Genomic DNA, 25,024 nt, shown 5'->3' on the forward strand with positions numbered 1-25,024 from the left:
GGCACAACAGGTGCCATTAATGGTACATACCCACCTTCTCCTGCCCTTGTTGTAATTTCCTGTGTGGCTGGGGAAGTATCAGGTGGCTTGCCTGCCCTTGAGCCTCAAAGTGGCCAACTGATGGCCACTTTAGTGCCTGTTCCTGCCCCTGCCACTGTAGGAAGCCCAGCTATGAAGAGGTTTGATAGGTTCAATGTAATATCGATGCTCCCACTAGTGGGGAAGGGCCATTGGGACCAGAATATAAGATAGTCACCAATAAATCCAATAGGGAATTGACTCAGAGAGTGGTGAGAATGTGAAACTCGCTCCCATATGCATTATTGAGGTGATTGGCATGGATGTTTTTAAGGAGAAGCTAGATAAACATATGAGGGAGAAAGAATCAGAGGTTTTCTTCATGGTTATGATGAAGAAGGGTGGGAGGAGGTTGGTATAGAACATAAACACCAGCATAGACCAGATGGCCTGTATATTAAATCAATGTAACTCCACCAACAATTACCAGAAATTTCATAGTTCCTTAAAAAAGTGGAATGTCGAAAATGGAAGGATGGGATTCTTCTAAAGTAGGTGCTGTAAAGGTTGACACAGTCTAAATGGGCTGAATGGCCTGTCTCTGTAAGTTTCTAGACTGAACCAAAAGTGTTTGCAAAACAGGAACGGAAACAAAGATAAACATCTAAGGATTTATAATGAACACAAAAATAACTTGCCTGTCATTATCATTACTCGCTGGAGCACGGGGAATAATGTGGAGATATTCACAATCTGTACTGAGCTCTGGGCTGTCTGAACACCACAGCTTTCCATGGATGCAAATCATTTCTTGCACTTCCCAGTTAAGCAAAGTCTCAATTTTAAATTCTCATTGTTGTTTCAAAATCCCTCCCTACCTCTTTAACCTCCTCCAGCCCTACAACCCTCTGAGATATCTACCCTCTTCTAACTCAGGCCTCTTGAGCAAGTCTGATTTGAATCACTCCAATATTGGTGGCCGTATCTCCAGCTGTCCACACTATAGGCTCTGGAAATTATTCATGAAGTTATTCCCAACCATTGCTCCTTGCCTGAGGTGTGGTGACCCTCAGGTGAAATCACTTTCAGTGAGAGCAGCTTATGGTTATCAGGGACTGTGGCAACATTCACATTTATATTGCTGAGCTCAAATAGACATGAAACTTGAAGCCTTTTATTTAATAGGTTTTGCATTCTATCAGGTTCAAAAACACCTCAAACAGTGCTATTGTTTTAAGACAAACGTAATAAAAATGGGTTGTAACGCTGAGTCAGTTTAGGATCTGCTAGAATAGAAAGAGTAAATGCTGTACACATGTAGCAGGTCCGGCAGTATCTGTGGGGAACGATAGGGTTAATATTTCGGTTAAAGTCTGGTTAAAATTGAGAGGTTTGTTGTGGTCCAGGAGTATGGTGAACCATAAAAACACAGTGACCCCAGGGGTGTGACCAGACCTCTGACCCAGCTACTGTACTAGAAACCCTCACAAATCTCAAAGCAGTTTGGACAGAGTATGCAGCCTCAGGAACCTAACTCGAAAGATTGACAAATGGCAGTAATGGGTATAAGGAATTTAAAAGCAGCATCGAACTCTATCATTACCCAGTACCGAAATGAGAAATAAAGCAATTTTGAACCCATCAGCTGTTTTGGGTTAGTTATAGTGATTTTGATTCCTTTCTTTCTAGTTTCCAGTATGACTGCTATCCGCCAGTATTTTTGGCTGTTCCTGGGGATTGGTATAATCATTCTAGATGGAGCTGTTGCCCTCATATTCTACCTGATCTTCAGGAGAGTATATTCCACAAGTAAGTTTGCTTTTAAACAAATGATGGTTTCTTTCCTGTGACAATCCACTTTGTGTTCTATGTTGCCAAAAGATTGAGCTGAGTGAGTAAGCGCTCTGCTCTGTGGTTGGGAATCTGGATGGTCTTTAGTAAAATGCCTTTCTCACATTACAACAGTGATTCCACCTCAAAGTATTTAAATAGTTGGAAAACACTTTGGAAACATCCTGAAGTGATAATGGGTGGCACGGTGGCTCAGTGGTTAGCACTGCTGCCTCACAGCTCCAGGGACCTGGGTTCGATTCCCGGCTTGGGTCACTGTCTGTGTGGAGTTTGCACATTCTCCCCGTGTCTGTGTGGGTTTCTTCCGGGTGCGCCGGTTTCCTCCCACAGTCCAGAGATGTGCAGGTTAGGTTGATTGGCCATGCTAAATTGACCCTAGTACCAGGGGGAACTAGCAGGGTTACGGGGATAGGGTGGAATTGTTGTCGGTGCAGGCTTGATGGGCCTCCTTCTGTACTGTAGGGATTTTATAATTCTATAAAAGGTGCTTTGAGTCTATTGTTTTAGTCTCATATAGCAGGACAATTACTGTTCTAGGACATTGTCTGCACTGTTCAACACTGAACCCTCTGATCCAGAACGCTGTGATATCAGTGTAGATTCTGGAGAGAAATGGAGCCCAATGTAGTGTAACAGATGCTCCAAGGTTGAGTTGCTCACACTCAATGAAAGACAGTTATATTATCCATCTTACAAAGTATGGCTTCACATCGCTCTAGACCATTTAAATATTATCCTGAAGCCACACAATATCTAGCAACTTAATTGTTCGACAATATTATATCACCACTAAAAAAATTACTTTTCAAGAGCATTATTTCAGTCTGAATGGCACATGGTTCTAGATCAGCATTATTGTACACACTATTCTAGAATACTTGTTGTCGAACAATAAAATGCAATTAAATTGAATGCAAAGTTGCCACTTCCCCCGCCCAGCTCCCCCCAGGACCCCCAGGTCCCCATCAATAAACAAATCATAGAAACATAGAAAACTACAGCACAAAACAGGCCCTTCGGCCCCACAAGTTGTGCTGAACATATCCCTACCTTTTAGGCCTACCTATAACCCTCCATCCTATTAAGTCCCATGTACTCATCCAGGAGTCTCTTAAAAGACCCTATTGAGTTTGCCTCCACCACCACTGACGGCAGCCGATTCCACTCGCCCACCACCCTCTGTGTGAAAAACCTCCCCCTAACATTTCCCCTGTACCTACACCCCAGCACCTTAAACCTGTGTCCTCTCGTAGCAGCCATTTCCACCCTGGGAAAAAGCCTCTGAGAGTCCACCTGATCTATGCCTCTCAACATCTTATATACCTTAATTAGGTCTCCTGTCACCCTACGTCTCTCCAAGGAGAAAAGACCGAGCTCCCTCAGCCTATCCTCATAAGGCATGCCACTCAATCCAGGCAACATCCTTGTAAATCGCCTCTGCACCCTTTCAATCATGTGGCAAATCAGGTGACATTAATTACAGGAATGAACTTATAAAATAAAATCCAGTTGACAAAATTGATCATGTCAAAAATAAAATAAAATTTGCAGTGCATTTCCATCATCTTTTAACAAAAGAATAAGGAGCCACTTTGCTTCTATTGCAGACCAATACCAGTTTGAAACCGGGATTAAGAAATTCTTCATGCCGAGGTAAATGCAATGATAGACTATCTTGCTTGTGTGTTTTTGGTTTTAACATCATCCTAATTTTTTAAAAAAGCTTTTAGAGTAATCAAAGAATGAAATGAAGATTCTCCTCAGTGTTTTGAAGTTAAGTTAGGTGGCACAGTGGTTAGCACTGCTGCCTCACAGCACCAGGGACCTGGGTTCAATTCCTGGCTTGGGTCACTGTCTGTGTGGAGTTTGCACATTCTCCTCGTGTCTGCGTGGGTTTCTTCTGGGTGCTCTGGTTTCCTCCCACAGTACAAAGATGTGCGGGTTAGGTTGATTGGCCATGCTGAATTGCCACTTAATGTCAGGAGAGACTAGCAGAGTAAATACGTAGGGTTATGGGGATAGAGCCTGGGTGGGATTTGTGGTTGGTGCAGACTCGATGGGCTGAATGGCCTCCCTCTGCACTGTAGGGATTCTATGACCAGAAGGGGAGAAAACTGTACTAATAAGATAGGGTATGATTGGTACACCCTATTTTTATGTTCTCTTTTCCCTTTCTTATGAAGGTCAGCTTACCTTTCTGAGACCCCCTACAAGAATTTCATTGTCATTGTGAGGACCAGCCATTTGCACTGAGCTTGCACAGCACAGTGAGCTGGGTGCCTCAGCACCCTGCTGCTAAGATAAGGGTCGGATATTTTATAAAACACCACCAGTGAGAACATGGTTGAAAACAAGCTGCTCATTGCCACCTTAACTCAAGCCAATAGCAGCCCTGCCAACAATAAAATTAAGAAGGAATTCAAAGCTGGTGCTCCATGAACCCAGGTCAAGGCTCTGGGGCTCCAGGTTCGAATCCTACTATGGTCGACTGTCAAATTTGAATTTCATAATAAAAATGTAATGAGTGGCAGTAATCGGGTGGGAGGCTCACAGACATTCTCTTAACATTCAAAGCTATGGGACAAGTGCTGGTAAATTGGATTAGGTGAGAGGTCAGGCGTTTTCCACATGTCGGTGCAGACTCGATGAGCTAAAGGGCCTCCCCTGCATTCTATGGATGGCTTTCCTGCCCCACCTCCAACTAAGGCCCTTATATGGGCAGTTAGCTCAGTTGGCTGGATGGCTGGTTAGTGATGCAGAGCGATGCCAACAGTGTGGGTTCAATTCCCAAACTGGCTGAGGCTATTCATGAAGGCCCCGCCTTCTCAACCTTGCCTGAGGTGCGGTGACCTTCAGACTAAATCAACACCAGTCAGTTCTCCCCGTCGAAGGGGAGAACAGCCTATTGTTATGGTTCAGGTCAGAAACTCCAAAGTATTTTATGAAGCCCGCCTGGATCATAAGTTTTGCCTCTCAAATTTGGCTAGGATAAGCATGATATGTTTCACTTCAGGTATGATTCAAATGACCCACTAGGGAGCCTAGTACACTCTGGTTTCTCTTGATCCTATAAATATTTATCAAACAAAGTTTATTTAAGAATATAGTTAACATGTATAGTAAGAAAATTAGCAAGAACTCTTACAAGAAACAAGAAACAAAACAACCACTATAATGTATAACCCATAACAAACATATCTAATGTATTCCAATCAAACCAATCCCATAGACAAAAGACCCTTTTCACAGGTCTAACACAGCAAAGACTAATGTTCATGTGATACTGGAATGGAGACCTTTGGATGAAGTCTGCAACTCTCTGGATAGACTCAGAACAGTTTGAAGTCAGAACAGTTTCCAAAACACCAGGGATACTAGGCAAGCCACCAACAGCAGATTCTCCCCTTCAGAAAGGCAAGACCTTGCTTTCAGCTAGCCAGCAGAATTTCCAAAACCAGGGAGGGAGAGAGAGAGAGAGACTTCTTTTCAGCTTGATGTCCCTTCTAAAACTCAAAACTGCAGCCAAACAGGAAATGGAACAGTAAACTCACTAGAAAGGAAAAAAAAACTGTCTAAAAACACATGACTGTCCTCCTAACAATGCAGGATCGCAAAACAACACAGAGTTAAAATAAACAGACCCATTTAAGCTATTGAAGTAGCAATAAAAGGACATCTCCAGACAAGCCAATAACAAATAACATCAGCTGAGGCTGTGAGCTGAGAAAACACTGAAGCTGTGAGAGCTGCAGAGATCATGATTCAAAAAAAACCTTTCTTAAAGGTACACTAATGTCACACTATGTTCATCTGGGACTATGGTGACTTTATACTTTAGATTGTCAAATTATGAATGTATCCTGACAATTAGGGTAACTAGCATTAATATCCATGATACGCTGATTGATATGACAAATTAGCTGCTCATTAACTGAATGAAACTGTTATTGAAGTTGCAGGAAATTTTTCTAAGAGGCTTTAGGTTTGTTTTTTAAAGATTCTTTCATGGGATGTGGGTGTCGCTGGCAAGGCCAGCATTTACGCCCCTGTTGGCCTTGAACTGAGTAGCTTGCTTGACCATCTCAGAGGGCCAGTTAAGAATCAACCTCATTGCTGTGACTCTGGAGTCACATGTAGGCCAGATCCAGTAAGAACAGCAGATTTCCTTTTGTGGAAAGGTTGGGTTCTGCAACAATCAGTGTCACGGTCACTGACTAAATTGCATTTAAATTCCACCAGCTGCTATGGTGGTATTTGAACCCATGTCCCTGGAGTTAGCCTAGGTTTCTGGATTAGCCCGTTGACATTATCACTGCACCACTATTTGCTTGTGCTTAATGTTTTGTAATCTACTTAGAGTCATAGAGGTTCACAGCATGGAAACAGTAATGTTGGATAATTTTCTCTCACTCTCTTTTTCTGCTTCCATTTGGAATGAAATGAATTAATCGTACATCAGTGACTCTCTTTATATAATGGAGACCAGTTACTCAGCTAATCTGAGTTGTTTTCTTGAACCATTGCAGTGCCATAGTGTCGTTGGGGAGGGAATTCTAGGATTTTGACCCAACCACAGTGAAGGTATGGTGATATATTTCCAAGTCAGGATAGTGAATGACTTGGAGGGAAGCCTCTAGGTGGTGAAGTTCCCAGGAATGGACCATGTCACTGATACATTTCTTCCACTAAATCATCAGCAATGATGAGGAATTATCATGTTTATTTTAAGCACCAAAGCCAACAGAATGTTCTAGAATGTTCACCTGGTTCTAATTGACACATATTTCTTTATTTCTTCTTTGAATGCAGTTGCGTTAGAAATACTTCATTGAATAAAAGTTCCAAAGTGCAGGCAAATGATAACACCTATCAGATAGACAAGGAATACGATGGTGGTAAGTTCTATTTTCTTATCTTACTTTTCAGTTTGAGATGCAGAAGTGAGAACATTGGGGTGGGGGGAGGGGAGGTGGAAGGGGTGGGTGAGGGGGTGGTAGGTGAGGCGAGGGGGTGGTAGGTGGGTGGGGGGAGGGAAGTGGGAGGGGTGAGGGATGGGGTGTAGGTGGGGAAGATGGGAGAGGCAAATGGGGGAGGGGTGTGGTAGGTGAGGGGATGTGGGAGGGGTGTGGTAGATGGGTGGGGGGAGAGAGGTGGTAGGTTGGTGGGGGAGGGGAGTGGTAGGTGGGGGGGAGGGAGGGGTGAGGGAGGGCGTGGTAGGTGCGGGAAAGGGGGGGTTGGGGGGGGGGGTGGGGCGAGGAGGGGGCAGGACCCAGATCGCCCTCTTGGGGGGGGGGGGAGGGAGGGGGCGCGGTGGGAGGAGGAGACGGGTCCATCTGGCTCACCAAGTCAGTTACAATACTGCGTTCAGCATCTACTGAACCATCTTGGATACAAAGGATAATGGCATTAGGGTTCTGCATGTAAGCCTTGCTTATGCTAAAAATTATATCCCTGGTGTCGGCAGCCATTCCTGATGTTACAGTACTGATAGCACCAGGAAGATCGACCAGTACCATTCATTATCCTATGTATCCAAGATGGTTCAGTAGATGCTGAACGCAGTATTGTAACTGACTTGGTGAGCCAGACGGACCCACAAGGTAGAAGGACCATCTTTGTGTTGACCAAAGTGGATCTAGCTGAGGAACATGCAGCTTATCTTGCTCATGGAAGGATGGTGGAGGGAGGCCAGCGATCGAGGTAGGTTGGGGGGTGGGGTCTACTGGGGCGGGGGGGGACCTGCCTCCCAGGGGGGTCTGATCCCGGGGGGGGGTTCTGCCGGGGTGGTTAGCGGGGGGGGGTCTGCGAAGGATGGTCGAGGAGGATGGTGACTTCACAAGGGCAGAGAGGGCTTCGGAGGTTCCCCTGCAGAATAGAAATCCGCTTCGGACTTTTATTCTGCAGGTCGCTAAAAGCGCAGATCCGGAACGGGCCAGAAGACGGTAAAGTGGGATTTGGCCGTAGAGTTGGGCGCGCGGTTCATTAAGTCGCTTTAAATGCATGCAAACTTTACCGCGATTTTTTGGTAAAATCAGGCCCATTGTGTCAGGGTTGCCTCAGCTCCACATTGCTAGCGGGCCCCGGCAAATCAACATGTGCATTCTCAGTTTTGTTAATTGCCTACTTTTTCAAAAGTGTAGCTAAAGAATGCATCACAAAAGCAGCAAGGATTTATAATGATTGAATTTTGATTTGATTTGATTTTTCAAGTAACTTCAATTTAGGGATTTAAAAATTAAAAAAAGGGATTTAAAACAGGAATCCAGGGAGCTAGGGTGGAAGCTGAGAGCCAGGACAAAACAGGTTGTCAGAATAGACAGTATTACAGTTGATAAGGAGGATGTGCAGGATATTCTGGAGGGTCTGAAAATAGATAAATCCCCTGGTCCGGATGGGATTTATCCAAGGATTCTCTGGGAGGCAAGAGAAGTGATTGCAGAGCCTCTGGCTCTGATCTTCAGGTCGTCGTTGGCCTCTGGTATAGTACCAGAAGATTGGAGGTTAGCGAATGTTGTCCCATTGTTTAAGAAGGGGAACAGAGACTTCCCCGGGAATTATAGACCGGTGAGTCTCACTTCTGTTGTCGGCAAGATGTTGGAAAAAATTATAAGGGATAGGATTTATAGTTATTTGGAGAGTAATGAATTGATAGGTGATAGTCAGCATGGTTTTGTGGCAGGTAGGTCGTGCCTTACTAACCTTATTGAGTTTTTTGAGAAAGTGACCAAGGAGGTGGATGGGGGCAAGGCAGTGGACGTGGTATATATGGATTTTAGTAAGGCGTTTGATAAGGTTCACCATGGTAGGCTTCTGCAGAAAATGCAGATGTATGGGATTGGGGGTGATCTAGGAAATTGGATCAGGAATTGGCTAGCGGATAGGAAACAGAGGGTGGTGGTTGATAGTAAATATTCATCATGGAGTGCGGTTACAAGTGGTGTACCTCAGGGATCTGTTTTGGGGCCACTGCTGTTTGTAATATTTATTAATGATCTGGATGAGGGTATAGTTGGGTGGATTAGCAAATTTGCTGATGACACCAAAGTCGGTGGTGTGGTAGACAGTGAGGAAGGGTGTCGTAGTTTGCAGGAAGACTTAGACAGGTTGCAAAGTTGGGCCGAGAGGTGGCGGATGGAGTTTAATGCGGAGAAGTGTGAGGTAATTCACTTTGGTAGGAATAACAGATGTGTTGAGTATAGGGCTAACGGGAGGACTTTGAATAGTGTGGAGGAGCAGAGGGATCTAGGTGTATGTGTGCATAGATCCCTGAAAGTTGGGAATCAAGTTGATAAGGTTGTTAAGAAGGCATATGGTGTCTTGGCGTTTATTGGTAGGGGGATTGAATTTAGGAGTCGTAGCGTTATGTTGCAACTGTACACAACTCTGGTGCGGCCGCACTTGGAGTACTGTGTGCAGTTCTGGTCCCCACATTACAGGAAGGATGTGGAGGCTTTGGAGAGGGTGCAGAGGAGGTTTACCAGGATGTTGCCTGGTATGGAGGGGAGATCCTATGAGGAGAGGCTGAGGGATTTGGGATTGTTTTCGCTGGAAAGGCGGCGGCTAAGAGGGGATCTTATTGAAACATATAAGATGATTAGAGGTTTAGATAGGGTGGATAGTGATAGCCTTTTTCCTCTGATGGAGAAATCCAGCACGAGGGGGCATGGTTTTAAATTGAGGGGGGGTAGTTATAGAACCGATGTCAGGGGTAGGTTCTTTACCCAGAGGGTGGTGAGGGATTGGAATGCCCTGCCGGCATCAGTTGTAAATGCGCCTAGTTTGGGGGCGTTTAAGAGATCCGTAGATAGGTTCATGGACAAAAAGAAATTGGTTTAGGTTGGAGGGTCACAGTTTTTTTTTTTAACTGGTCGGTGCAACATCGTGGGCCGAAGGGCCTGTTCTGCGCTGTAATGTTCTATGTTCTATGTTCTATGTTCTCTGGTATGTTGCCGGTGCCACGGGATAGCGAGTTGAGGAACCGGGAGAGAGTGCAGTTAAACACATGGATGCAGGGATGGTGTAGGAGGGAGGGTTTCAGCTATGTGGATAATTGGAACACTTTCTGGGGAAGATGGAGCCTGTACCAACTGGACGGGGTGCACCTGAACCAGAGGGGCACCAATATCCTGGGAGGGAAATTTGCTACAGCTCTTCGGGGGGGGTTTAAACTAATTTGTCAGGGGGATGGGAAAAGGAGTTGTAGTCCGGAGGTCAGTGAGTGTAGTGAGGTACTGGGAAGGGTATCATGGTCAAAGGTGGGTACCAGCAGACAAGAAGGTGGGTTGAAGTGTGTCTACTTCAATGCAAGGAGCATCCGAAATAAGGTAGGTGAACTTGGGGCGTGGATTGGCACTTGGGACTACGATGTTGTGGCCATTACGGAGACATGGGTAGAACAAGGACAGGAATGGTTGTTGGAAGTTCCGGGGTATAGATGTTTCAGTAAGTGTAGGGTAGCTGGTAAAAGAGGTGGAGGAGTGGCACTGTTAATCAAGGAGAGTGTAACGGCTGCAAAAAGGCATTTCGAAGGGGATCTGCCTACAGAGGTAATATGGGCTGAGGTTAGGAATAGGAAAGGAGCGGTCACGTTGTTAGGAGTTTACTATAGGCCCCCAAATAGTAGTAGAGATGTGGAGCACGAAATTGCTAAGCAGTTTATGGATAGGTGTGGGGGTCACAGGGTAGTTGTCATGGGGGACTTTAACTTTCCAAATATTGATTGGAGCCTTTATAGGTCAAATAGTTTGGATGGGGCAGTTTTTGTGCAGTGTGTGCAGGAGGGGTTCCTGACACAATATGTGGATAGGCCGACAAGAGGTGGGGCCACATTGGATTTGGTACTGGGAAATGAACCGGGCCAAGTGTTGGATTTGGTTGTGGGAGAGCACTTTGGAGATAGTGACCACAATTCGGTGTCTTTTGTTATTGCAATGGAGAGGGATAGGGCCGTACGGCAGGGCATAGTTTACAATTGGGAGAGAGGTAATTATGATGCAATCAGGCGGGAATTAGGAAGCATAGGATGGGAACAAAAATTGTCAGGGAAAGGCACTAATGAAAAGTGGAACTTTTTCAAGGAACAAATACTGCGTGTCCTTGATAGGTATGTCCCTGCCAGGCAGAGAGGAAATGGCCGAGTGAGGGAACCATGGTTCACAAAAGAGGTGGAATGTCTTGTCAAAAGAAGGAAACGTATGTAAGGTTGAGAAAACAAGGTTCAGTTGGCTCGATGGAGGGTTACAAGTTAGCAAGAAATGAGCTGAAAAAGGGGCTTAGGAGAGCTAGGAGGGGACATGAGAAGTCCTTGGCGGGTCGGATCAAGGAAAACCCCAAGGCTTTTTACTCATGTGAGGAATAAAAGAATGACCAGGGTGAGGTTAGGGCCGGTCAAGGACGGCAGTGGGAATTTGTGCATGGAGTCAGAAGAGATAGGAGAGGTGATGAATGAATACTTTTCTTCGGTGTTCACCAAGGAGAGGGGCCATGTTTTTGAGGAAGAGAGGGTGTCACAGGCTGATAGGCTGGAGGAAGTAGATGTTCGGAGGGAAGGTGTACTAGCAATTTTGAATAAACTGACAGCTGATAAGTCCCCTGGGCCAGATGAAATATATCCTAGGAGTCTTTGGGAGGCAAGGGATGAGATAGCAGAGCCTTTGGCATTGATCTTTGCGTCCTCACTGTCCACGGGGATGGTGCCAGAGGACTGGAGAGTGGCGAATGTTGTTCCTCTGTTTAAGAAAGGGAATAGAAATGACCCTGGTAATTATAGGCCGGTTAGTCTTACTTCGGTGGTCAGTAAGTTGATGGAAAAGGTCCTCAGGGATAGGATTTACGACCATTTAGAAAGATGCAGCTTAATCCGGGATAGTCAGCACAGATTTGTGAAGGGCAAGTCTTGCCTCACAAATTTGATAGAATTTTTTGAGGAGGTAACTAAGAATGTAGATGAAGGTAGTGCAGTTGATGTCATATACATGGATTTTAGTAAGGCTTTTGATAAAGTCCCCCATGGTCGGCTTATGAAGAAAGTAAGGATGTGTGGGAAAGAGGGAAGTTTGGCCGATTGGATAGGTAACTGGCTATCTCATAGAAGACAGAGGGTGGTGGTGGATGGAAAATTTTCGGACTGGAAACCGGTTACCAGCGGAGTGCCACAGGGATCAGTGCTTGGTCCTCTGCTATTTGTCAATTTTATAAATGACTTGGAGGAGGGGGTTGAAGGGTGGATCAGTAAATTTGCTGATGACACCAAGATTGGTGGAGTAGTGGATGAGGTGGAGGGCTGTTGTAAGCTGCAAAGAGATATAGATAGGATGCAGAGCTGGGCTGAAAAATGGCAAATGGAGTTTAACCCTGACAAATGCGAGGTGATTCATTTTGGTAGGACAAATTTAAATGTGGATTACAGGGTCAAAGGTAGGGTTCTGAAGAATGTGGAGGAACAGAGAGATCTTGGGGTTCATATCCATAGATCTCTGAAGGTTGCCACTCAAGTGGATAGAGCCGTGAAGAAGGCCTTTTGTGTGTTGGCGTTCATTAACAGGGGGTTTGAGTTTAAGAGCCGTGGGGTTATGCTGCAACTGTACAGGACCTTGGTGAGACCACATTTGGAATATTGTGTGCAGTTCTGGTCACCTCACTATAAGAAGGATGTGGAGACACTGGAAAGAGTGCAAAGGAGATTTACCAGGATGCTGCCTGGTTTGGAGGGTAGGTCTTATGAGGAAAGGTTGAGGGAACTTGGGCTTTTCTCTTTGGAGCGGAGGAGGTTGAGAGGAGACTTGATAGAGGTTTATAAGATGATGAGGGGGATAGATAGAGTGAACGTTCAAAGACTATTTCCTCGGGTGAATGGAGTGGTAACTAGGAGGCATAACTATAGGGTTCATGGTGGGAGATATAGGAAGGATGTCCAAGGTAGGTTTTTTACTCAGAGAGTGGTTGGGGTGTGGAATGGACTGCCTGCAGTGATAGTGGAGTCAGAAACTTTAGGAACATTTAAGAAGCTATTGGATAGGCACATGGAGTACTTCGGGATGACAGGGAGGAAATAGCTTGATCTGGGTTTCAGACAAAGCTCGGCACAACAACGTGGGCCGAAGGGCCTGTTCTGTGCTGTACTGTTCTATGTTCTATGTTCTAATTTCACCAAACACTGAAACCAAGTTAAAAGGAAAAGACTTCCATTTATATACAAACTTTCACAACCACCAGACCTCTCACAGTGTTTAACAGACAATTGAATAGTCATAGTCATAGTCATCAAGGTTTACAGCATAGAAACAGGCCCTTCGGCCCAACTTGTCCATGCCGGCCCTTTTTTTTAAACCACTAAGCTAGTCCCAATTGCCCGCCTTTGGCCCATATCCCTCTATACCCATCTTACCCACGTAATCTAAACGCTTTTTGAAAGACAGAATTGTACCCGTCTCAACTACTACCTCTGGCAGCTTGTTCCAGGCACTCACCACCCTCTGTGTGAAAAAATTGCCTCTCTGGACCCTTTTGTATCTCTCCCCTCTCACCTTAAACCTATGCCCTCTAGTTTTAGACTCCCCTACCATTGGGAAAATATGTTGACTATCTAGCTGACCTATGCCCCCCATTATTTTATAGACCTCTATAAGATCACCCCTCAGCCTCCTACGCTCCAGAGAAAATAATTCCCAGTCTATTCAGACTCTCTTTATAACTCAAACCATCAAGTTCCGGTAGCATCCTAGTAAATCTTTCCTGCACTCTTTCTTGCTTAACAATGTCCTTTCTACGATAGGGTGGCCAGAACTGTACACAGTGCTTCTTCCTAAAGGTGGCTTTAAGTGAATAATTAACAACTTATTTTATTCAACCAACCGGGAACTTTAACTAAACCAGTAACAATTTTAATTAAAGGATGCTTCGACTGAAATGCTGTTCAAATAAAGATAAGGATCATTTAGTACCAAAACAGTAATAACAGAATCTTAGTCACTCTCAAAAAAACTAGATACAACCAGGTCTGGTGGCTTGGAAAAGATTTGGAGGTTCTTCTGTCGTTGTCCGCTGTCTGTAAGCGCTGCCCGATTGGGTACTCTGCGCTGGTTGAACGGTGAGTTCTCTTAAGACATATCTGAAGCTGGCAGAGTTAAGAACTAACTGTTGATCTAACTGCCTTTAACTGCCTCAGCTGATCTGACCCTGGCTCTGGCTCAAGCGATGTTCCAATACTTTTGGAATACTTTTTGATGTGCACACACTGTTGTAATATAGGAAACTAGGCAGCTAATTTACACACAGCAAGATCCCACACACAGCAATGTGATAATGACCTGATAATCTCTTTTTTGTGATGTTGATTGTGGGGAAAAAATTGGTCCCAGGACATTGAGGAAAACCACCCCCCTGCTTTTCGTCAATACATTGTCCTGCAAATGTTTACACTGATCTGAGCGGGTCCTAAGCTTAACATCTCATTCAAATGATTGTGCAACAATGCAGCACGTCATTAACACTGACCCTCTGACGGTACAGCACTCCATCAGTACTGACCCTCTGACAGTACAGCACTCCATCAGTACTGACCCTCTGACAGTACAGCACTCCATAGTACTGACCCTCTGACAGTACAGCACTCCATCAGTACTGACCCTCTGACAGTACAGCACTCCGTCAGTACTGACCCTCTGACAATACAGCACTCCGTCAGTACTGACCCTCTGACAGTACAGCACTCCATCAGTACTGACCCTCTGACAATACAGCACTCCGTCAGTACTGACCCTCTGACAGTACAGCACTCCATCAGTACTGACCCTCTCACAATACAGCACTCCGTCAGTACTGACCCTCTGACAGTACAGCACTCCATCAGTACTGACCCTCTGACAATACAGCACTCCGTCAGTACTGACCCTCTGACAGTACAGCACTCCATCAGTACTGACCCTCTGACAGTACAGGACTCCATCAGTATTGACCCTCTGACAGTGCAGCCCTCCCTCAGTGCTGACCCTCTAACAGAGCAGCATTCCCTCAGTGCTGACCCTCAGAGTGCTGCACTCCCTCAGTACCGACCCACTGACAGTGCAGCACTCCCTCAGTATGAACCTCTGACTGTGCAGCATTCCCTCAGTACTGACTCGGCACAACATCGAGGGCCGAAGGGCCTGGACTGTGCTGGACTGTTCTATGTTCTATGACCCTCTGACAGTGCAGCACTCCCTTAGTACTGACCCTCTGACAGTGCAGCACTCCCTCAGTACTGACCATCTGACAGTGCAGCACTCCCTCAGTACTGACCCTCTGACAGTGCAGCACTCCCTCAGTACTGACCATCTGACAGTGCAGCACTCCCTTAGTACTGACCATCTGACAGTGCAGCACTCCCTTAGTACTGACCATCTGACAGTGCAGCACTCCCTTAGTACTGACCCTCTGACAGTGCAGCACTCCCTCAGTACTGACCATCTGACAGTGCAGCACTCCCTTAGTACTGACCCTCTGACAGTGCAGCACTCCCTCAGTACTGACCATCTGACAGTGCAGCACTCCCTTAGTACTGACCATCTGACAGTGCAGCACTCCCTCAGTACTGACCATCTGACAGTGCAGTGCTCCCTCAGTACTGACCCTCTGACAGTGCAGTGTTCCCTCAGTACTGACTCTCTGACAGTGCAGCACTCCCTCAGTACTGACCATCTGACAGTGCGGCACTCCCTTAGTGCTGATGCTCTGATAGTACAGTGTTCCCTCAGTAATGACCTTCTGACAGTGCAGCACTCCCTCAGGACATCTCACCTGGACTGCAGAGGAATTTGGATGGGAGGGGAAGGATCCAGTTGTCATGATCCACATGGGTACTGACGATAAAATAGAAATGGAAAGAGGTTCTGCTGAGGGAATTTGAGTAGCTAGCGGCTAATTTAAACAGCGGAACCAAAAGGGTAATAACCTCTGGATTACTACCGGAGCCACCAGCTCAGCGGGGTCGGGGGGGGGGGGGGGTGTGGGTTCAACTGAATGGAAAACTATGAAAAAGGTTAAAAGGAAAGAGAGCTCAGTAGAGGTTATTAAATTCTCCGAAAGTAAATAGGACAGTGTGTTGGAATTAAGAATCTAACTTCAGGCACAGCAGATAAGGGGATGGCAATGAGAAGGAGAGTGGTTAATGCAGGACTGAGGGTGTTATATTTGAATGGGTGCAGTATACGAAATAAGGTTAATGAGCTTGTAGCGTAGATTGCTATTGACGGCAATGATATGGGCATCATAAAGACGTAGCTGCAAGGGGATCGGGATACACATCATAGCTGCAGCTGGGCAGAGGGGGTGGAGTTGCCTTGTTAGTAAGGAATGAATAGCAAGAAGCGATATAGGGTCAGAAGATGTAGAATCTGTGTGAGTAGAGTTGAGGAACTGCAAAGGTAAAAATACCGTGATGGGATTTATGTACAGGCCTCCGAGCAGTAGTTAGGATGTGGGACACAAAATACACCAGGAGATAGAAAAGGTGTGTAAGGGAGGCAAGGTTACAGTGATCATGGGGGACTTCAATATGCAGTAGACTGGGAAAATCAGGTAGGTAGTGGATCCCAAGAAAAGGAATTTGTGGAATGTCTACGAGATGACTTTCTGGAACAGCTTGTGGAACCCACTAGGGAACAGGCAATTCTGGATTTGGTGATGTGTAATGAAGCAGACTTGCTAAGGGGAGCTTAAGGTGAAGGAACCTTTAGGAGGCAGTGACCATAATATGATAGAATTCACCCTGCAGTTTGAGAGGGAGAAGCTGGAATCAGATGTAACGGTATTGAGTAAAGGCAACGACAGAGACAAGAGGGAGGAGCTGGCCAGAGTTGATTGGGAGAGAAGCCTTACAGGAAAGACGGTGGAACAGCAATGGCAGGAGTTTCTAGGAGCAAATCGGAAGCAAAATTTCATCCCAAGGAAGGAGAAGCATACTAAGGGGAGGACAAGGCAACTATGGCTGACGAGGGAAGTCAGGGACAGCATAAAAATAAAAGAAAAAGCATACAATGTGGCGAAGATTAGTGGCAAGCCAGAGGATTGGGAAGCCTTTAAAAGCTAATAGCAAACTAAAAAAGCAATAAGGGAGAAGGAGATGAAATATGAGGGTGAGATGCCAGGAATATAAAAGAAGATTGCAAGAGTTTTTTTAGATATATAAAGGGTAAGAGAGGCAAGAGTGAACATTGGACCACTGGAAAATGACACTGGAAAAGCAGTAATGGGGAGCAAAGAACTGGCAGAGGAATAGAATAGGTACTTTGGTCTGTATTCTCCCATCCTGCTCGCCACTGGAATTTTAGCAGGCAGGATGGGAGAATTTTGCAGAGAATGTGAAACCCCATTGACGGTTGGGTGGGAATTTCTGGCTTTTAGACCAGTACGTCCGGAGAATTCTGCCCTTTGCGTCAGTCTTCACGGTGGAAGACAGCAGTAAAATACCAAAAATTCAAGAGAGTCAGGGGGCAGAGATGAGTGTGATGGCCATCACTAAGGAGAAGGTACAGTGGAGCCCCGTTGTAACGCGCCCCAATTTAGCGCGAAATCAGATATGCCGCGATGGATCATTGGACCCTTTTGTTTGCTCTTTCCGGTTTAGTGATTTAGCGCGACCCCGATAACATTCGCAATAACATTTTATGGACCCCAACCATCACGTTACAACAGGGCTCCACTGTACTAGGGAAGCTGAAAAGTCTGAAGGTGGATAAATCACCCGGACTGGTTGGACTACACCCTGGAGTTCTGAAGGAGATAGCTGAAGAGATAGTGGAGGCGTTAGTGGTGATCTTTCAAGAATCACTGGAGTCAGGGAGGGTCCGAAAGGACTGGTAAGTCGCGAATGTAACATCCCTGTTTAAGAAGGAACAGGGGAAAAAGATGAAAAATTACAGGCCGGTTAGCCTGACCTTGGTCGTTGGTAAGATTTTAGAGTCCATTATTTAGGCAAAACTTCCTGGGCAATTCCCATGGAGACAGTGCATTGGGATTTCTGAGATACCCTTTAGTGCATCCTGGGAGGTATGTCTGGTCCCTGATGATCTAGACAATGATAGATCTTGGTTAATGTAAAAATTGAATCTCATGGGTGAAATTGATATTAATGGATTAATTATGGGACACAGAGTGTAGTTATCAATTAGAAAAGTTTAAATTTTTTTATTAGTTCATGGGATGTGGGCATCACTGGCTAGGCCAGCATTTATTGCCCATCCCTAATTGCCCTCGAGAAGATGGTGGTCAGTTGCCTTCTTGAACCGCTGCAGTCCAAGTGATGTAGGTTTAGTTAGGGAGGAACAGAAGGACCTAGGAGTACAAGTACATAGTTCGTTGAAAGCGGCGTCATAGCTGGCCTTCATCAGTCAGGGCATTGACTATAGGAGTTGGGACATTATATTACAGTTGTATAAATCATTGGTGAGGCACTTGGAGTACTGTGTACAGTTTTGGTCAGCCTGTTATAGGAAAGAGATTGATAAACTGGAAAGAGTGCAAAGAAGATTTATGAGGATGTTGCCAGGACTAGTGGGCCTGAGTTATAGGGAGAGATTGGCCAGGCTAGGACTTTGTTCCTTGGAATATAGGAGAATGAGGGGTGACCTTATTGAGGTGTACAAAATCATGAGGAGCATAGATAGGGTGAACGCACATAGGGTGGGATTTTCCAGCCTCGCTCGTCCCAAAACCGTAAAATCCCACCCAACGTGAATGGACCTTCCCATGCTCCGAATACCGTGGCAGGTAGGCTGGTAAAATTCCAGCCATAGTCTTTTCACCAGGGTAGGGGAATTGAAGACTAAAGGGCATGAGTTTAAGGTGAGAGGGGAAAGATTTAAAAGGGACCTGAGGGAGCAGCTTCTTCACGGAGAGGGTGGTGTGTATATGGAGTGAGTTGCCAGGTAAAGTGGTTGAGGCAGGCACAATAGCAACATTTAGAAAGCATTTGGATAAGTACATGGGTGGGAAAGGATTAGAGGGATATGGGCCCAATGTGGGTAATTGGGACTAGCTGGGAGGGCACCATGGTCAGCATGGACCGGTTGGGCCGAAGGGCCTGTTTCTGTGCTGACTCTATGGGTGGGATTTTACAGCCTTGCTTGAGCGAGACTGGAAATGCCTGCCCGAGGTCAATGGACATTTCCATTGTCCGCCCCCCCTCCTGCTCCGATTCCATGGTGGGCGGGGTGGTAGAATTCCAGAGTATGACTCTATGTTGATAGTGGGGATTTAGTGATGGTAATGCCATTGTAAGTCGAGGGGTGATGGTTAGATTCTCTCTTGTTGGAGATGGTAATTTCCTGGCACTTGTGTGGCGTGAATGTTGTTTGCCATTTGTCAACCCAAGTCTGGATATTGTCTAGGTCTTGCTGTGATTGGACAAGGGCTACCCCTAATACACAATGCCTTCCTCTAAGTAATACCGATTGTAACTGAACTGTTTCAGATATAGTCTGTTGCTTGGCATGTCAGGTGTGGCTCAGTGGCAGCACTCACATCTCTGCGTTATCAGATTGTGAATTCAAATCTCTCTCGGGGCAGGCACACATTATCTAGACTGCTACTGCTGTGCATTACTGAGGGAGTGCTACATTGTCAGAGATGCTGCCTTACAAAAGAACCGTGAAGCTCTGTCATAGCACTCAGTCTGAAAGGGATCATTGGGAATTGTTGGATTACACTATGATTCCTAGGGGAATTAGTGGATCACACTGTGATCCCTATAGGAATATGGGATCACACTATGGTCCTCATGGAAATGACTGAATCACACAATGATCCCTATGTGAATTAGTGGATTCCACTAAAATCCCTATGGGATTAAATGGATTCCTAAAATTCCTATGAGATTTAGTGGATTACACTAAGATTCCTGTGGGAATTAGTGGATTACAGTAGGATTCCTATGGGAATTAGCAGATCACACTATGATCCCTACTAAATTCCTAGGGGACGACTAGGTCACACTATGATCCCTATGGGAATTAGTGGATCACACTATGATTCCTATGGGAATTAGTGGATCACACTATGATCCCTATGGGAATTAGTGGATCACACTATGATTCCTATGGGAATTAGCAGATCACACTATGACCTCTATGAAATTCCTAGGGGACTACTAGGTCACACTACGATTCCTATGGGAATTAGTGGATCACACGATAATTCCTATGAGAATAAGTGGATCACATTATTATTCCTATGGGAATTAGTGGATCACACTATGATCCCTATGGGAATTAGGGGATCAACTGTATCAGAGAGTTTTATCTAAAATTTGACAAAATTCTTTTTGTTTTGCAGACAATACAGTTGATGAGGTATTGAAGTCGGACAGTATGTCACATGACTATGAAAGTCCATCGGATTATGAGCAGCAACGAATGAGTGGATATGTTGATGTCCTTCCAGAGGATGGTGAAAATTATGATGATGTCATTGCCCCCGGATGGCTTTCTGAAGACTATGATGACATAGCAGAAGTGAACCATTTGGCCCATCAGCCTGGTGTTAGCTCCTTGAATGGGCTAAACGATTAGTCTCACTCCTCAGAGCCTTTTATTCTTTTCAAGTATTTATCAAATTCCTTTTTGAAAGTTATTATTGATTCCAGATTGTCATAACTCAGTGCGAAAACGATTCTCCTCATCAGCTCTCTGCTGCTTTTGCTAAATTGCCCTGGGAAGTGCAGGTTGGAGGGATTAGCGGTGTAAATGTTTGGGGGTGTGGGGATAGGGCCTGGGTGGGATTGTGGCCGGTGCAGACTCGATGGGCCGAATGACCTCCTTCTGCACTGTAGGGATTCTATGAACTGTTCCTCCCTAAACTTAACTCAATAAGCCTTGTTATTTTGAATTCTTCATTAACTTTCCCTGCTCTAAGGAGAACAATTGCAGCTTCTCCTGTTTCCAGCAATCACTGAAGTTCCTCAATGCCAATTAATTCGTAATAAGACCACAAGTCCATAAGACATAGGAGCAGAATTAGGCCACTCGGCCCATCGAGTCTGCTCTGCCATTCAATCATGGCTGATATTTTTCTCATCCCCATTCTCCTGCCTTTTCCCCATAACCCCTGATCCCCTCATTAATCAAGAACCTATCTATCTCTGTCTTAAAGACACTCAATAACCTGGCCTTCACAGCCTTCTGCGGCAAAGAGTTCCACTGATTCACTTTAGCCTGAGGTTGTGCCCTCTGGTTCTAGTTTTTCCTACTACTGGAAATATCCTCTCCACATCCACTCTATCCAAGCCTCGCAGCATCCTGTAAGTTTCAATAAGATCCCCCCTCATCCTTCTAAACTCCGAGTACAGACCCAGAGTCCTCAACCATTCCTCATACGACAAGCTCTTCATTCCAGGTAATGCCACTCCCAAAGACGTGAAACTCCAAAGCACTTAACAAAATCACTTTTGGCACAGACATTTTCATACTGCAACACATGATAAGTAACGTTTAAATATTGTCTAGGTACCTGTAATCTTGGCCTCTCTGCAGTGTTTGCTGGAACAAGATAGTATTTGTATTTAGTGAGAATTTGAGGCATTAAGATGTATTCTCCATGGAGTAGCTTGCTGCGGCTGTTTGTATTAATGCCTTAACACTCAGAACAATGGCTGGGAATGTGCATGTTTAATCCCGAGGCTTCTGCTTGGTTTGTGATCTCAGGTGTACCAACAGGATTCAATTTGAATGTACTTCAGATTGTATCTTCAATCCGCCTGCCAGCACTGTCCCAAACCCCTCGATACTGTGATCTAACAAAATCCAACAATCTCAGTCTCGAAAATGTCAATTGACTGCCTAACATCCACAGCCTTTTGGGGTTTAAGATTTCCACTAACTTTTGTGTGAAAAGAGATTCTGTGATTTTATTCATGAATGAATGGAGAATGGGACTAGCTGAGTAGTTCTTTTGGGAGCCAGCACAGACATGATGGGCCAAATGTGCTGCAAGATGACCATGGAATCATTGTAGATTGTCCGAAAAACCCATTTGGTTCACTAATGTCCCTTAGGGAAGGGAATTTTCTGTTCTTACCCAATCTGGCCTACTCTCATTCTGAATTCACCACTTGTGTTTCGAGTTTCACTGCATTTGCCCAATCATATCCCTTAAACAGTTTGATCAGATCTCCCTTTAACTGTCTAAACTCAAGGAAAATATAAATCAATATTTATAAAACTTGCCTTCACCATTTAAATCTTTAAGCTCTGGTATCATTCAGGTAAATTTGGGCTGTACCCTTTGCAGAACATTTTCATTCTTCCTGTGATGTGGAGGATGGAGCACAGTTACCCCAGCTAGGGTCAGATTGAGGTTCTGTATAGCTGATGTACCCCAGCCCACTCTGAACAGACAGTGCCCTCATAACTAGCCCTCGTATAATACCAAAGCATTATTAAAATCTCAATGACAGAAACTGCTTTGTCAGCAGATGGCAATATGAGATATACGGCAAGGTATCACAGTGAGAGGCATTTGATTAACTCCATAAATAAGCCTCCTCTCTGACCAGTACTCCATTCAGCATGTATTAAATACGAGTACAAGAACACTGGGGGAGGTGATGGCCTAGTGGTGTTGTCGCTAGACTATTAATCCAGAAGTTCAGCAAATGTTCTGGGGACCCAGGTTCGAATCCCACTACGGCAGGTGGTGGAATTTGAATTCAATAAAAAATATTTGGAATTAAGAGTCTACTAATGAACATGAAACCAGTGTCAATTGTCAGAAAAACCCATCCAGTTCACTAATGCCCTTTAAGGAAGGAAATCTGCCGTCCTTACCTGGTCTGGCCTACATGTGACTCCAGAGCCACAGCAATGTGGTTGACTCTCAACCGCCCTCTAATAGGAATGGGCAATAAATGCTGACCAGCCAGTGACGTTCATGTCCCACAAATGAATTAAAAAACATTTGGTCAAAGCTGTTGCCATTAGATGTAGGTTTGTGGGATTTTAACTCTGATTTTATGCTCCTATAACTCTAATTTTAAAATACCTTGGATTTAATGATTTGAATGTGTTGAATTTCAATACAGTTTTGGTTATTGCTAAATAAACCTTGTTTGATTGTCAAAATCTCAAAGCTGTCAGGTTAAAGGGTCAAGTGATTACTGGTGTGTATTGTTTTTTAATGTACAGATGAATCATAAGTTACTGATTGAAAAATGTCTTTTTTAAATTAAAAAAATCTAATCGACAGTTGTGTGCATGTCTGTGGGTGCTGTGTGTGTGTGCATGGCTGTGGGTGCTGTGTGTGTGTGCATGTCTGTGTGTGCTGTGTGTGTGTGCATGTCTGTGGGTGCTGTGTGTGTGTGCATGTCTGTGGGTGCTGTGTGTGTGTGCATGGCTGTGGGTGCTGTGTGTGTGTGCATGTCTGTGTGTGCTGTGTGTGTGTGCATGTCTGTGGGTGCTGTGTGTGTGTGCATGTCTGTGTGTGCTGTGTGTGTGTGCATGTCTGTGGGTGCTGTGTGTGTGTGCATGTCTGTGGGTGCTGTGTGTGTGTGCATGTCTGTGGGTGCTGTGTGTGTGTGCATGTCTGTGGGTGCTGTGTGTGTATGTCTGTGTGTGCTGTGTGTGTGTGCATGTCTGTGGGTGCTGTGTGTGTGTGCATGTCTGTGGGTGCTGTGTGTGTGTGCATGGCTGTGGGTGCTGTGTGTGTGTGCATGTCTGTGTGTGCTGTGTGTGTGTGCATGTCTGTGGGTGCTGTGTGTGTGTGCATGTCTGTGTGTGCTGTGTGTGTGTGCATGTCTGTGGGTGCTGTGTGTGTGTGCATGTCTGTGGGTGCTGTGTGTGTGTGCATGTCTGTGGGTGCTGTGTGTGTGTGCATGTCTGTGGGTGCTGTGTGTGTATGTCTGTGGGTGCTGTGTGTGTGTGCATGTCTGTGGGTGCTGTGTGTGTGTGTGTGTGCATGTTTGTGTGTGCTGGAAACAGTGGTTGGAATTCTCCAACCTCACCCAACCAGTCCCACTGCAATGAATGGTGATTTGGCTGAGCACCAAATTCTCCGTTCTCGCTGGCAGCGGTGACGGGTGCACGAGACCGGAGAATTCCGACAAGGGTGATTATTTTAGGAATAGCAAGAAAAACACATGTGAAGACGTATTCACCACCAACATTGTATTTTATTAGTTAACCCATAATGTCAGACTTTCCAGAGTAGTATCATTCTGCTTCAGCATCCCAGGAACTGTCTCCACATTCGATAACACAAGTTCCGTACTGGAAATAAAGGATAGCTAATGGGCTAACAAGACTGAGGAATGTAAGGTAACTCACATTTAGCACTAGATTGGTCCCTGGGATCATAGAATCCCTACTGCGCAAAAGGATTCCATTCGGCCTATCGAGCCTGCACTGACAACAATTCCACCCAGGCCTTTCCTGTAGCCCCACATATTTGCCCTGCTAATCCCCCTGACACAAAGGGGCAATCTAACGTGATTATTCCATCTAATCTGCACATCTTTGGACACTAAGGGACAATTTAGCATGGCTATTCCACCTAACCTGCACATCTTTGGACTGTGGGAGGAAACCAGAGCACCCGGAGGAAACCCACGCAGACACGGGAAGAATGTGCAGACTCCACACAGACAGTGACCCAAGGCTGGAATTGAACCCGGGTCCCTGACGCTGTGAGGCAGCAGTGCTAACCACTGTGCCACCTATGAGAGGGATGTCCTGCAATGAGAGGTTAAGTAAATTGGGTCACTATTCCAGCAGAGTAAGAGGCGATCTCTTTGAAACTTGAAACTATAATTCTGAAAGGGTGTGACTGAGAGACTGAGGGGCACCAATATCCTGGGAGGGAAATTTGCTACGGCTCTTCGGGGGGGTTTAAACTAATTTGTCAGGGGGATGGGAAAAGGAGCTGTAGTCCAGAAGGGGGTGTTGAGTGTAGTGAGGTACTGAGGAGGGTGTCAAGGTCGCAGGAGTGGTCCAGCAGACAAGAAGGTGAGTTGAAGTGTGTCTACTTCAATGCAAGGAGCATCCGGAATAAGGTAGGTGAACTTGGAGCGTGGATTGGTACTTGGGACTACGATGTTGTGGCCATTACAGAGACATGGTTAGAACAGGGACAGGAATGGTTGTTGGAAGTTCCGGGGTATAGATGGGAAGGTGGTAAAAGAAGTGGAGGA

The 25,024-nt window shown here is 45.4% G+C and overlaps 1 protein-coding gene across 1 annotated transcript in view; it reads left to right on the plus strand.

Annotated features, from left to right (window-relative positions):
- LOC144501452 (uncharacterized) overlaps positions 1-23,083 on the plus strand; it is a 60,124-nt gene extending 37,041 nt beyond the window's left edge. The window contains exons 2-5 of the mRNA XM_078225227.1: positions 1,708-1,827; positions 3,477-3,522; positions 6,679-6,764; positions 20,179-23,083. Of these exons, the coding sequence (XP_078081353.1) occupies positions 1,716-1,827; positions 3,477-3,522; positions 6,679-6,764; positions 20,179-20,414 (480 nt within the window). The 5' untranslated portion in view covers positions 1,708-1,715 and the 3' untranslated portion in view covers positions 20,415-23,083. The remainder of the gene's footprint in view (positions 1-1,707; positions 1,828-3,476; positions 3,523-6,678; positions 6,765-20,178) is intronic.
- The last annotated feature ends 1,941 nt before the right edge of the window (positions 23,084-25,024 follow it).

Source organism: Mustelus asterias, chromosome 12 (assembly GCF_964213995.1).
Source record: "Mustelus asterias chromosome 12, sMusAst1.hap1.1, whole genome shotgun sequence".
Taxonomy (NCBI): domain Eukaryota; kingdom Metazoa; phylum Chordata; class Chondrichthyes; order Carcharhiniformes; family Triakidae; genus Mustelus; species Mustelus asterias.